Below are 16,570 nucleotides of genomic sequence, written 5' to 3'. Positions count from 1 at the left end.
AACAGTATATAATAGAACACTATATAAGAGAACACTATATAAGAGAACAGTATATAAGAGAACAGTATATAAGGGAACAGTATATAAAAGAACAATATATAAGATAACACTATGTAAGAGAACAGTATATAAGAGAACAGTATATAAGAGAACAGTATATAAGAGAACAGTATATAAGATAACACTATATAAGAGACAGTATTTAAGAGAACACTATATTATAGAACAGTATATAAGAGAACACTATATAAGAGAACAGTATATAAGAGAACACTATATAAGAGAACAGTATATAAGAGAACACTATGTAAGAGAACAGTATATAAGATAACACTATATAAGAGACAGTATTTAAGAGAACACTATATAAGAGAACAGTATATAAGAGAAAACTATATAAGAGAACAGTATATAAGATAACACTATATAAGAGAACAGTATATAAGATAACACTATATAAGAGAACAGTATATAAGGGAACAGTACATAAGAGAACAGTATATAAGAGAACACTATATAAGAGACCAGTATATAAGAGAACAGTATATAAGAGAACAGTATATAAGAGAACAATTTATAAGAGAACACTATGTAAGAAAACAGTATAAAAGAGAACACTATATAAGAGAACAGTATATAAGAGAACAGTATATGAGGGAACAGTATATAAAAGAACAATATATAAGAGAACACTATGTAAGAGAACAGTATAAAAGAGAACGCTATATAAGAGAACACTATATAAGAGAACACTATATAAGAGAACACTATATAAGAAAACTCGTAAGCACTAACAATAGATTAATAAATAAAATAAATAAAATATCACGTAAGAGGTGAGACTTAATAAGGTGTGTGCGAAAATTTTACTGAGGGAGAAAAAGAAATTAAAATCGGGTAGGAATACATATAAAATAAATACAATTATGTAAAATAGATAAAGGGGAGAGTTTTAATATATCTTCAAATGTCTAATGACTTGACGAATGTTTTCTGTCGACACACGTGAGAGAATAGGGACTGACTCCAAAATTCGAAGGTGATTGTGAGAGTCAGCCCGGTATAAAATTCAAAATCATTCCGTTTTATACACAGAGGCACACACTGGATGAAGGTGTTGGCCTATGGCGGATTCCAAGGTGGAAGAGGAGGGGTGAGAGCTACAAGGCTTGCCCAATCTTATTTTTGCTGAAATATGTTGGTTAATTCGAGTTTGCACAGTTAAGGAGGTTTAACCCCCATAGTCAACAACGCACTGACAATTTAATTCGTAAATATTACTACATTACTTTTTGCGATGTAAGGTAAACCAACCTTAATCACTAGAGGAAACGCAGACTTTACACCAAAGACCAAACGCAGAGCAATAGACGATAAGCAATTTGATACAGATGTAAAGATTCGTCTTCCAAAACACTGACTGATGTCCAAATCAAAGGAATTTCTAAGAAGTCAATTTACAAGTTTTGTACCGTTAAACAGCTTTTTATATACGCGTAAAAATATAAATATATAAAATTAGATTCCACTGCATATTGTTACAATACAAACTTTTAAAATATTCCGGTAATCTTGTATTAATTTTGCAGATTTAAAAAAAAAATACTCTTCATAAAAATCACGAAAAAATCTGAAAATCTTGCAAGGTTATTAGGCAAGACACGCGTTTCGAACGCAGAACGTCTGCAAATACACACACTGTAAAAAGAACACATGTTATATTGGAACAAAATTATCGAAGCGAGAGATTTCTTTCCCATGATCTCATTAGATCGATCGAGCCGACGATTAAAAACTGGTATTGACAAAAAAAAAAGCGGTAATACGAAATATATCACAGATGCTGTAACTTGTGCACTGATCATGTCAAGCTGACGAAATAGTTAACAACGAGGCCACATTGTAAAGAATGATGAGGATTCGGATGTGCTACACCCGTTCCAGTGTATGCCTCGTTTGTCCATTTGTAAATTAATATAAGTAAGAAATGTTCTGACGAACTACAAGCACTTGTGCCCCCCTCAACGTAAATACCCCCGACAAACCCGACAAGCAGCTAAATCCCACCCCTTCACAGTAGAGAACCCTAGGTGAAAGAGACCCTTCTACTCCAGTAGTTTCTTCCCCAGGATCGCTAGACTTTGGAATTCCCTTCCTGGTCCCTGCTTCCCCAACTGTACTGACATGCAGAAGTTCAAGTGTAACTTGTACCGACATCTTGCTGCGCAACTCTCAACACAGTACCCCTGATGCTTATGTCCCTGATAGTAGCACCCTACATCAAAGTGGCAATGTGCCTTTTTTGGGTGAAAATGTAATAAAAATAAATAAATAAATAAAACAATGCTTTAATTGCTAAACGAAGAAAAGTGTATTCTTTGTATTTTATTTAAAAGGAAATACATTTCATTCCACGATGAAGTCAATTAAATTATATCCCTAATACACAGAATTTCTAAGACGAATAATAAAACAACATATGATTGAATATAGTCAAGTATTCTGATTTATTTGTGCTGATAAAATAATGAGAAACATATCACGAAGTAGATAAACATAGTGGATATTTATTATTTAATTAGAATTCGTTATTGAGATGAGGGTTTATTAATTTATTTTATTGCGGACTATTATTCTCATCTTTCTTAGATCTTGTTTCACGACGTTTCGGCCAACGATTCCCCTGACCTTCGTCAGTTGGTAACTGCGACGGGATAGAAACTCCGAATTCCCTAACTGCATTCTCAGTAATTACTGCCATCCACTACCAACTATGGATGCCAGTAATTGCTGAGAATATAGTTAGGAGATTCGGAATTCCTATCCCGTCGCGTTACCACCTGACGAAGGCCAGAGGAGTCGTTGGCCGAGACGTCGTGAAACAACGTCTAAGAAAGATGAGGATATTAGTCTGCAATAAAATAAATTAATGGTCAATATTATTCTTAATAATTTCAATAGTCCTCTCACACACTGATTGACATGACAAAAAAAAAAAAAAAACATCATACCTGATCGTTCATCATTCAATCTCTACAACTTACTCTTCACAGGCAACATGAATTATTGAAACAGATACATTGAGGATATTGCCAAATCAGCTGCAAAGAAAATGGACTCTCTATCGAGCTCGAAATTTTATCACAACCGCGTGTATCCGATAACTTTACTAGGCCAATATTCGCTATGCATGGAGTAATATTTTTCTCATGTTACATGGAGAATCTATTTCTAATCTCTTTCTACACAATAAATCAAACTCCTAACATCATTGCCATAATGTCGCATATTTGTGCAACATTTTAAAAAGGGACTTTCAAATCCATGCAATCCGAATGGGGAAAAAAACCATAACAATACAAAGTTTTCCGACATCTGGATACCTTAAAACAAAGAAGTCGGATTTTACTTCTTGCCAAATTAGCTGAGAGTTTGTAGATCGCAGGGGAACACATGCTATGAGTTTATCAAAGCACACTAAATAACAGTAGCTCTGTGGTAAATCACACAGACGGACAATCTTGGTATGGCAATTTCGAATCCAGTACATTCTACAGAAACGCGTTCACTAAAGATGTTTCTAAGTTTTGCGCAATTCCTTCCGTAAATACGCGATGTCTTAATAAAAAGAATTCTAACTAGAAACATATCGTAGAAGCCAATGCAAACAATAGAATCGTCTGCTTCATAGGAAATGAATAAATAGCGGCTATGAATCAGTCAGAACGCATTCCATTAAAGTAATTGCATATCTAATCGAGAGTATTCAAACTTAAGGTAAACGATCATGTTTACTCGTGATGTCACCGCTGTAACACATATTTAGTCTGACAATTGTATTATATACAGGAGTCGTTCTAAATATAATGGTTTATACTTTTATTTCCGCTCGAGCAAAATAATCAGGGTTGTCTAGGTATCTTCCACTTAGCCGAAAGGATTTAAACCTGGACACATTTCGTGTCTATATAGGTAGCGTTCTCCCAAATTAAATTCTGAATAAGAAAATCACACCTTTAGACTAAACCTGAAACATAGCGTAAGTTGCTTGTATTTTTCTACTGCCCCCCACGTCTCACATCTATACTTTAATTAACCAGGTCTCTGATAGCATAGATACCACACTTCCTTATATATCAGAGTCCCCGTATAGGTATTTCGTGACTTTAATGTCCACTACAATGCCGACTATGTTTCTATACATACACATACGCAGCAAACAGCATCACCCATAGCTATGCTTATATGCACTTCCCTGATACAAACAGACACGTTTCTGGACTATCTCCAAAGCTAACAGTTCCCGATGATTGTGTAACAAATGCTTATTACAAAATCGGAAATGTAGTGAGAGTGATAGACATCACCCTAAACTCTCCACCCCAGGCTGAAGAGCCATTGCTGAAAACGGCAAGATCTTCTGTGTTTTTTTAAATCACGTTTACCCCTAAAAAGGCATGTCTCCACTTGAACGTAAAAGGCTAATATTTTGGACTATGCCTATGAAAGATTAACAAGATGTTAATTTACGTAATATTTAAACTTTTGCATATCAGTACAGTCCGGGAAGTAGGCAGCAGAAAGAGAATTCCAAAATCTAACTGAAACCATCAGGGATCGTATCAAAGACGCTCTATTCAAAAATATATTATCTTTTCCTGCAGAACAGTGCACTAATGAGGCTACTGAAATATTTAAAGACACAAGTGAAGCATATTTTCCCACACAGAAGTTCTATAACAAATCCAACTCTTTCCAATGGTTGACCTCTACTTGCGGAGTTGCCATGGCCCAAAGTAGCATGCATTGAGGGGACTTATCCGACATAAGTATAATCCAAATAAACAAACTTGTATAGATGCTAGAATTTAGGGTTTAATAGCCGTAGTCAAGAGAGAAAGGGTATTAAATTGCAGAAATTAATAACTTGAGATTTATGGAAAGTTTATATAGTATAGTAAATAATAGACAGTCAACAAGTCACCCACGATCAGATAACCTTTAAGTTGTTTGCAATGTAACCGTAAAAAGGCTAACCTGCTTGTTCCGACTGGTTGCCTCTAACTCAACTCTGGACCCAATGAATCACCTCCTCCATGGTTTTCCTTTGCGGACAGTAATCACACTTGATGATCTGAAAATCAGTCCTTCCTTATTCATATATAAAAATTCTAGACACCTCAAAGGCACGTGGATCTGATCTCATCCATGTATTAATATTAAAAGTGTTACGGGGACGTTGCTCAAATTCTTCCCAAATGCTTCAACAAATGTCTTTCCGAATCTTGTGTTTCTGACTGTTGGAAAATTGATTCTGTTCACGTAAATTCTGTTGCGAGAACGGACCCATTAAATTATCACCGTATTACTCACATCCCTCCGTTCGCAAATTACTATAATTATATAATAAATCAATCACCAAAATCGCATAGATACTAAACCTTTATCTGACCAGTAAGGTACAATAATTTCATCCGTGTAATACCCGTCCTAGTGTAGGTAAAATATTCTTTTACTCGAAATAGCCAGTGATACATGGACATTAAAAATTCCTCTATCCGAAGAATAACAACTGTGTTCAAAATCAACTTCAATTTTCGCATTGTTTATACGGTGCCGAGCAACGCCGGGTAACCCCGGTAGTAGAAACTAAACATCTATCTTACTGACAGTATGGATTTAGGCAAACCGTTCTACTGCTGATTTCTTAACTGCAATTGCTGAAGGTATAAAAAACGCATTGGCAGTGGGAAGATAGACAGCAGCCCTAGACATCTATCAAGTCATTTTGACAAGGTATTGCATGATAGTCTTCTAATAAAATGTAAGCCATATTGTATTATTAGCTGAATACTACTAACAAAATCCTTCTTAAAAAGACAAGAATTCACGTTGTTCTCGATAGTCGTCCGCAAAAACAAAGTGATGTACGTCAGAGGTTGATCCTCATTATTATTACCTTTCCTTCTCATAAATGTCTTCCCGTATAAAATTTTCTCTGAGATGGGTGTATTTGCTGATGGTCCCACGCTCTATAACAGACACGATGGGAGAACGAATGAACACACAGTTAAGTAAATGTCTGTAGTGAAATGGGGATATATATAGATGGCAGCGTTCAATGCAGCTGAGACTAAGCTTATTTTTTTTTATTAACTTAAAGAAACCTCTCCGACCACTGATGATACAATATCGGAAAGCTCTTCATTCCAACTCGTCGGCCTAAAGTCCACAAAGAATATGAATTGGAACAAACACATTGAGGGAATGGTAATCTTTATTGCTTCTTAAGGAATCTTACATTACGTTTAATAGCTACGGTATTTCTGTTTATAATAATCAAGAATGCTGCTGCGAGGAAGTTAGACTCTCTCTACTATGCTAGAAGGTTACAATTAATCGTATCCTGCATATATACAAGGCCACTATCTTCACATGTATAGAGTATTGTTGCCGCATCTGGCCGGTGCCTCTGATACTAGTATCTCACTCCTTGGCAGGGTTAAAAAAAGAGCCACTAACCTAATAGGTGCCGCATTGTAAACTCAAATATAACCCCTGTTTCATCGACGAAGTGTTGCATTTCTGTGCCTATTTTATCGGTTTTTTAATACTGATTACGCACACTCCATACTTTTACAACCGAGCCATCGTTTATCCATAAAAAAAATGCATCGCGAATGATTGTGACTACGTAAAAAATAAATTCCGCAGCAGAACAACTCGCTCGTCTTAATGATGCTACTCCCATCTTTGTAGCTTAGAATTTTAATATGTTAGTTAAAAAATAATAAACTTACATTTGGAACTATCGTTGTACATTCGTTTAAAAACATTACGAAATATATATATGTAATGTAATAACTTAATCGATGAAAGACTTTCACAAAAAATATATTCGTATACTTACCTGCCGATTATAAAGGCTATTGCAATAAGTGTTGCTAATACTGCGACTGATAAAAACACGTATGAAATTACGTTTTCTGTAAAAGAAAAAATAAATTAATAAATGAAAATATTAAAATTGTCAGAAAAATGGTATTATTTGTAATTGCTGTAGAATGCAGAAAAAATTCAACAGTAGAAATGTATTTGGAAAAATGTCGATAAAGGATAAGATTGTTTTTTGAGAATGTCGATAAAGGATGAGAATGTTTTTTGGGAGAATATTAAATAAGTTTTTAAAAATGTTTTTACGAATTTTAAATACGTCAATTTTTTATCAAGATTTTTCCTCGAGAAATTCTCTCTTCATTCTAAAAGAAAAAAAAAACATTTTACTTGTTTTCCGAGAAATATACATTTGTCTCTGATCAGGTGTTTTTTGCGTTTCAGATATTTAATGAAAAATGTGTAATACGTACTTCATAAAAATATGAATAAAATAGCATAAATTTGAAATGATAGCCAACAACACACACACACATACACACACTCACACACACAGACAAATTTGTCTGCGTGTGTGTAAGTTCGTTCGTTATAGACTCAAAAACGGCCGGGTCGATTTTTATAAAATTTCACAAAGGTACTTGCTGTGCCTGGTAGTGTTTTAAGCTAGTTTTGCATCGAAATATTTTCAGCAAGTATCGGTAACTGTTAATTGCTCTGCATTATTGTACGTATGTAAATGAAAATGACCGGCCATGTTTCCAGGTGGTTGCTTAGCGACGAGCCAAACCAACGCTGTCACCGTATTTCGATTATGGAATTTTTTGTACTACTACTTCACACTTCACAGCACACGCACAGATGCACACAGGATCAGGCGCACACACTAACCGACGCACACAAGCCATTACATCATGTTTTCTCTTTCTTTTTTATTTTGTTCGCTTACTTAACTTCTTAATGTTGTTGCGTTAACTGGAAAGTAGTTTATTGATACAATTTGAAATTTACTTTCTTAAACCAAAAATTCACAGCCGGTAATATTTCAATTAAATTATAGTATAAATACAACTGTTTTTTTTTACATTTTAAAATAGTCCTTCCATTTTTCCCCTATTTACTTGACTTTAATTAGCACTTTAATTAACACTAGCGGGACCTGTGGAAATTCCACAGGGAATTCATTCATATGTAACATATTGATGTTGGCATTCTGTAGATGTTCAGTGTAAATGGAGACGTCCTGATATTATTGTAGCTTTTTGTTAAAACTGCAAAAGCATGTATCTAAGCTAGCACGAACGCCCGGCAAAGCTCGATCGTAAAGTACGCTTAAATATGATATTTTAATTCTTGAAGAGTTTGTATATATTAGTATAGACTTAATGTTCTATCGAGTTGTATATATTATTAAGTTGTGATTTCAACAATAAACAAATATATCCATATGACTTGGGTGCATTAGCTTTAATTGAAACCGAAATAAAAACATGAATATATATATATATACATATATATATATATATACATATATATATATATATATATATATATATATATAACTTGAGTTCATTCAGCAGTAATTGAGACCGAAACCAAAACTTATGAAGAATTCTTGATAAAATTATTTATAAAAAAATATGATTTATGTGCCATCAGCTATAGTCGAAACCGAAACCAAAACTTATGAAGAATTCTTAGTAAAATTATTTATAACAAGAAATACAACATAACAATCAGACGGCCCGGATATACGCGTGGGACACAAAAGAAAACACGCGCTATTGTATTAATATATAGATTTATTTATACAAATACAAATTCATTAACCTACCAAAATTGATTCTTTCTTTCATTAACTAATCAAAACAAAATATTCTTCATAACAACAATAAACCCACATTGCTTATACAACACTTATGCATTTACGAACATTTTTTTTAAATTCTCTCTTTTCTCATTTAATCATAAATTTCGATTAAGATTTTTTTTTTCGAAAATTTATATTTGTACATATTTATTTTATCTCACACTTCATTTATCTTTCGTATATCTTACTTTCTTTTAACCTACGCACTATCTAAATATTGACTCGACCACTCATTCTTTCGGCAGTGTCTACAGCAAACTAAATGAACATCTACCGCATCCCTTTCAGACCACCTGCTTAAAGCATTCCATTTCGATTCCACACCCACCAGCAGAGGTATTTTCCAACAATGCCACCAAAATATCAGCTTGGACGGCACGCTTTTCCGCTGGAAGAATAGCTGCTAAGAGGAGAAAGCAGAGAAATAAGATTGTTGCTGGTACATTGCATTTACTATGTGGAAGCTACATTGATCAGTCAGGTGTCATCATAACAAAAATTTACTAAAGTAATTTCAGGATTACAAAAAAAAAAAAAATGAATTTACCAAAGATAAAAGAATAAGCATAAAAATGGCATTAACTCAACCCCCGAACAAAGTCGGGTAATACTGCTAGTACGTAAAAAATATATGTGTGTGTGTGTGTGTGTGACTGTGTGTCTGATGAGAATAATAGAAAATAGTATTCCAAGATAGAGAAGTAAAAACAGGAATAAACCAAGGTATATAATCAGCAACATTTTATCGTCTTCAGGATAAATAAAATTAAAAAAAAAAGTAATAACATTAGAATAATTGAAAATGTATTTTTGATGAAATCAAATGTATGCCTTTGTTCTATTCACGGGCAGTCATCTTTTTTTACTTAAACACACCAATACTAAAGCAATGATCAACACTCAACACAAACTAGAAATTCCAATCATACAAACTACATCCCAAACTATAAAAACAAACATTGCAAACAACAAAACATCTAAAAAAATAATAATAATTTCCAATGCAGGCATATACACTGTTCATTGCCAAAATTTCCACTATATATATATGTTGGTGAAACCAGTGTAGATTAGAGAAAAGACTCAATGGAAATGAAAACGTTTTAAGAAATATTAATACTCTAAATGCATTGTTCTCTCATTCATTCCAGCATAATCATACTTTTGACTTCAAACAAATAAAAATAGTAAATTTTTAAAACTAGCAGCTTCCGTTTACCAGCGTTGGCTGTGCAAGAATGTTCCTCACGCCATCCGTAAAAAAAGATACTACTAAGTTACCTTTGTTCGTGGGAGCCACTGCCGGCTCAGTAAAATAGCGGGCACTGGCGCCCGGCGAACAAAATGACTGTACCATTATGAAGTATAGTGGTAGTATCTAAAAATCCATTCTAACGATGGGGATTTGATTATGTGATTGTGATTTGTTTTCTCCTCACGTATCAACATAAAAACAACCAAAAACATTGCCGAGCAATGATTCCCCTAGCATTTAGATATTTTCTATCATCGAGCTTAGGCTAAATGTTTAGATTAAAAAAAAATTAGGTGATATTTTTAATGACTGTAATAGTCCGAAAGCAATTTGTAATGATAACGTTCTAATAAATGACCCCTCCCCCCAATTTTTGCTACTTCAGATGTTAATGCGTTAAATGTTTTCCTTTTCTTGTGGTAAGATGCATACAATCTTTTTCAAAGTTATTTTCTTAATAGTGTCTTACAATTAATAATGTGTAATCTATGGATAACTCCTGCCGTTATATCATTATATATTGAGATAAAGCGCACCGGAGACTTTTGGAATCGGCGCTTATCACAAATGCAAGCACAATTAAACATCGTAGAGGTTTCTATACTGTATCGCCATAAATAAGTAAATGCCTATTAAAAGTACAACATTTTATTTTAGACATAGACTAACTCTCTCACATCATAGAATATACCATCTTTAATTAAATATAGATAGAATTAGTCAATAAATTACAAAACAAACACACATTTATTTTATTTAAGTTACACACCCGTATTTGAATTACGACGGACATATTTATTTTAAAAAATATGAATTCCATCATATCTTTTTAAATATATTACCGGCTATATGACGTAATAAAAAATCTTACTGTCATTCACAACTTTTTGCATCAACCGTTTTTGAATTTCTAACGACTGGTTCGTTTCTGAAACTGAACTATGGCCTAACACTCGATTCATTCAAAAATAATATTTCCATCATTGTACTGTAAATTTATTTTCTTATTTTCATTCATCCAGAAAAAAAAATCTACAATAAAGACAAAACAGTGATAAACACATACCTTAGTTTGATTAATTTTTTCTCTCTCTTCAGCCATCTACCTTCACATCTCTCTCTCTCTCTCTCTCTCTCTCTCTCTCTCTCATATATATATATATATATATATATATATATATATATATATATATATATACATATAGTCATCCGCAAACAGTACTATTTTGTTGTGTCACAAATCATTGGTGCAGCTACGCTATCATTTTTCATTATCCGAGATTTAACCTATATCTATCATTATTATCGTCGGCAGTTATACCAACTGGCCTATGGGATCGGTGCTCGCAAATGACCTCAATAAATATTCATTTAAATAAATACTCGGCCACTGCGTTTACAGTACTCGAGCTGTTTGCTATTAAATAAACAAACAGCGAGCCAATATATATATATATATATATATATATATATATATTTTAGCAGGAACAGAAATACTGACTACTTTTTAATGAAAGGCAAGTGTGCTTTAATCTATAATGTTTAATAATTATATATATTTTGAATTGAAAGTCACGTTTTATTATAGAAAGTTTTCAATGCGTTGATAATCTGTCCTGATCTTAAAAGTACAGTTAGTGGCCAATTTAAGTTTTGAAGTCCGGAAGTTTTAAGAGGAAGGGACCGATTCCTCCCTGTCTTAGCAGGAAAAATGTGTGCGTGAATTCTAAAACATTAGTGTGTTTTATTCTCTGATTCCGGTTTACGATTGTCCATCCAAGTCGGTGAAATCGACCATTTCCAATCAAATCCTGCTCTAATTGGGGAAGCTCCACTGGCCTCACTACAGTGGTTCGTTCAAAATGCATTTCATATTTAAATTACACTGAAGTGGCCCTACTGTAAATTTCATGAAAACATTTTTATATAATGGCTTAAATTAACGTCAAAATACAAAAGGAAAATGTTTAATTGAGTTATAAAAAAAACAATTATTTCGAACGCGTTCCTGTCATGTAAAAAAAAATTACCGGTGATTTAATATGTCGACCTTTTTGCGTAAAATTCATTTGCGACCTTACATTTAAAAAAATCGAATGTTCCTTCTTTCATCAGATTTTTTTTGGATTACTGATTATCGATTCTTATCAGAAATATTCCGATACAAAAGTTATATAAGAACACAGCCAAGCACATAAATTATTAGAGTTCTAGAAGATAAATTCCACACACTGAACCCACTTTATATTTACAGTGTCACAGCGTCCTTTTTTGTAATTACTATACCTCACCGTGTTTCTTCACTGACAGCCCTAAGTTTATTACATTTCATTTACATTTATTTACATTTTATTTACATTTATTTACATTTATTTACATTTTATTTACATTTATTTACATTTATTTACATTTTATTTATATTTATTTACATTTATTTACATTTTATTTACATTTTATTTACATTTTGACGTTAAACTTTTATTTCTGACCATTTGGGCTGCGAGTAAAAGCACATTCTTTTCTTATTAGCAAATAGGTACCTTTACAAATCGCCAAAGACACGATAAATACATAACAGCTAAATAACTTGACACTCATTTGTATTTAATTGTATTGCGAGTTCCATCTACTTTTTATTTGATTTTTTCTACGAATTCAATTATTTCGCGTATCAATAGTCGCTTCATTTAACTTCTTCATTTGTGTCAGATATCGTAGAATCATCCCACATTTTCTCCAAAATTCTTGCGAGCGTTTCTATTCGAGAGCAAACATGTTTTTACTGAGTTCTTACTTCAGGTGATTTGAACAAAAAAGCAAAACGCAACTACAAAATAACGAATAAGCAAATTACAAATGACTATCTAAACAAGTGTTATTAATATACTTTTTCTATGACGTTCAAATTTCTTGCGTGGACGTTAAAACGAATTCATCAATCCATTTGGCTGGAAAAATCTACTTGGAAATTGTCTCATAATTGCATCTAATCGACTGGAGCAGGCCGCCGTATTTCATGCATTGTCGAAATCGAAGATGCATTGCTGTGTATTTTATTATTCCATTCTCTTTTCTGTGGTTTTGTTTTCAATTTTGTTTGCTCATAACTCTATTTGCGTGATTAGTCGTTGTCAGAAACGTCAGATCCAATACATCTGTTGCCTTCAAATTGATGAAAAAAATGTTTCATGCGAAATAAAAATGTGAGTTGGTAGAGATATACGCATGCGCACGCACATACAAATGTAGATGTGAACGTCTATACCAGTAAAACCACATACGAACTATATAATACATCGATTTTGTACAGTATAATTCTGTGTTTGGAAATATAACAATGTAGTTCAATAAAACGCACACATATGTGGATATGTACCTTATATATATATATATATATATATATATATACATATACACGTATATATAATTCCAAGTTATATATATTCTCACATACATACATACATACATACATACATACATATATATATATATATATATAATGTTAAAATGGATAAAAAACATAAAAATCAAGAAGAAACACAGGTACATGAACCCAACAATGGGTAAAAATCAATAAGAGCTTTAAAAATATAAAAGACAAACTTAACTTGATGATTCCAGCAGACAAAACCATGAATATATACAGCATATATTTTGAAACCTACAACAACCTAATTATGAAGGAACTCAATAAAAAAACTATAGAGTAGCAAGCAATGAAGAACTGAATAGTATAAACACTGAAACCTTAAAAAAAGTGAAAAAAATGAACATACATTTTACCCTAAAAGATCATAAACCAGAATTCAACAATAATCCTAGAATTAGACTGATTTCTCCATGTATTTCAGATTTAGGAAATATTAGCAAAAATATACAAGACGAAATCCTACCTAAATTAAAAAACAAAATTTACCATAACCTGTGGAAATCATCGGAAGTTGTAATTGAATGGTTCGGCACACTACCCCAAGGCAAAAATAGAAAATTCCTTATGTTCGATATTGATTCATATTACCCCTCGATTTCACCAAATCTCTTTGAGGAAGCACTAGGACTAGCAAGAAAATTACAATCAGAACAAAATTAGAATTAGACATTGTAAGACTAGCAAGAATAACTCTAATTAAATATGATAACAAACTATGGACCAGAAAGAACAGAAACCTAAAATTTGAGGTCACAATGGGGCGCCGGATAGTGCACAAATAATGAACCTTGTAGGCTCTTATATACTAAATGACCTATATCAAAAGATTCCAGAACTAAGAGGAGGCCTATACCTGGATGACGCATTATTCTACTTGAACTCAACAAATATGTTATTTGAAAAAAAAAATAATAAAAAACATTAAACAATTCTTCAGTAAACTGAACCTAGATATAACAATAGACCCAAACCACAAATTTGTAAACTTCTTAGACATAACCCTGAATTTAGATAACAACTCCTATGAACCCAACCGTAAACCCAACCAGACATTATTCTACATAGATCACAAGTCAAAACATCCGAATAGTATGAAAAAGCACTTATACCTAGCATCTCAAAAATAATATCCAAAATATCACAAGATGAAGAATTATTCAATAAAAACAAGGAATATTACAACCAAGCCTTAGCTAGATCAGGATATAAAGAACAAATTAAATTTGTTAAGGAAACTCAAAACAATAACATAGGTAGAGAAAGAACAATGAACAATGCAAATGTAATATCTTACAACATGTTGATGAGGAAATATAAAATGTAATATCTTACAACATGTTGATGAGGAAATATAAAATGTAATATCTTACAACATGTCGATGAGGAAATATAAAATGTAATAACTTACAACATGTCGATGAGGAAATATAAAATGTAATAACTTACAACATGTCGATGAGGAAATATAAAATGTAATATCTTACAACATGTCGATGAGGAAATATAAAATGTAATATCTTACAACATGTCGATGAGGAAATATAAAATGTAATATCTTATAACATGTCGATGAGGAAATATAAAATGTAATATCTTACAACATGTTGATGAGGAAATATAAATTGTAATAACTTACAACATGTCGATGAGGAAATATAAAATGTAATAACTTACAATATGTTGATGAGGAAATATAAAATGTAATATCTTACAACATGTCGATGAGGAAATATAAAATGTAATATCTTACAACATGTCGATGAGGAAATATAAAATGTAATATCTTACAACATGTCGATGAGGAAATATACAATGTAATATCTTATAACATGTCGATGAGGAAATATAAAATGTAATATCTTACAACATGTTGATGAGGAAAGATAAAATGTAATATCTTACAACATGTCGATGAGGAAATATAAAATGTAATATCTTACAACATGTCGATGAGGAAATATAAAATGTAATATCTTACAACAGGTCGATGAGGAAATATAAAATGTAATATCTTACAACAGGTCGATGAGGAAATATAAAATGTAATATCTTACAACATGTCGATGAGGAAATATAAAATGTAATATCTTACAATATGTCGATGAGGAAATATAAAATGTAATATCTTACAACAGGTTGATGAGGAAATATAAAATGTAATATCTTACAACAGGTCGATGAGGAAATATAAAAGAGGAAAAAAGAGCAAAAACAAAGGAATAAATAAAACATACAATAAAAACAAAAACGAAAAATGAAAATATACACCATAATAAATCTGAAAGAGAAGTTGAAAAGAAAAATAGAAGGAAGAGCCAGGCGTGTTGTAATTCACCGTTCAGCCACCGTATAAAAAATAATGATATTAAAACTTACGTCATCTTACATTTTAAGCTGACCTTTTTTCTGCTGTTCTTAGCCTTCGGGCAGGGATCAAAGTGTAGTATCTGACCTGCAGATGCTGCACTTAAGATGATGTATACCAATCAATGGAGGGGAAACCATCTATACTGGGACAATTATTATTTTTGGTGACCAGAGTGCCCCCTTTTTGCCTACTTTTAGGGGAGCCGGTTTTTACCCCACATTAAAAACGTGCCTAATTTGCTTTGGTGGGGAAGCAAATAAATACATTTAATAAATAGAAACTGCTGGGATCAAAGTGTAGTATCTGTTCTGCAGGTGCTGAACTTAAGGTAATTTGTCCCGGTCAATGGAGGAGAAACACTCTATACTGGGACAATTTTTATTTATGGTCCCAACCAGAGTGCCCCTTTTTGCATTTTTCTCGGGGAGCTGGTTTAACCCCACATTAAAAACGATCTTGTGTCACATTTTTCTTTGGTGGCAAAGCAAATAAATACTAATAGAAAAGAGGGGTTTAAATATGAATATCAATACACACAAAAGAAAAACGAATTTATAGGAGTACATATATATATATATATATATATATATATATATATATATATATATATATATATATATGAGTGTGTGTGTGTGTGTAAATAATGTGTATTCATATGTGAACTTGCAATTTGATTATCGATTACATTATAAGATAATCATTATGCAGAATAAATAAATACTAATAGCTGAAAGTTTGCTTATCATTTGCCAA

At 32.4% G+C, this 16,570-nt stretch overlaps 1 protein-coding gene across 1 annotated transcript in view; it reads right to left on the bottom strand.

Annotated features, from left to right (window-relative positions):
- LOC145247237 (uncharacterized) overlaps window positions 1–16,570 on the bottom strand; it is a 319,763-nt gene that overhangs the window by 1,851 nt on the left and 301,342 nt on the right. Inside the window, exon 5 of the mRNA XM_080108861.1 lies at window positions 6,911–6,986. Within this exon, the coding sequence (XP_079964987.1) occupies window positions 6,911–6,986 (76 nt within the window). The remainder of the gene's footprint in view (window positions 1–6,910; window positions 6,987–16,570) is intronic.

This window comes from Euprymna scolopes, chromosome 25, assembly GCF_053919585.1.
Source record: "Euprymna scolopes isolate OS-2025 chromosome 25, ASM5391958v1, whole genome shotgun sequence".
NCBI classification, from domain to species: Eukaryota; Metazoa; Mollusca; class Cephalopoda; order Sepiida; family Sepiolidae; genus Euprymna; species Euprymna scolopes.
Note: the sequence above shows the minus strand (reverse complement) of the source record. Positions and strands in the feature narration are given on the sequence as shown.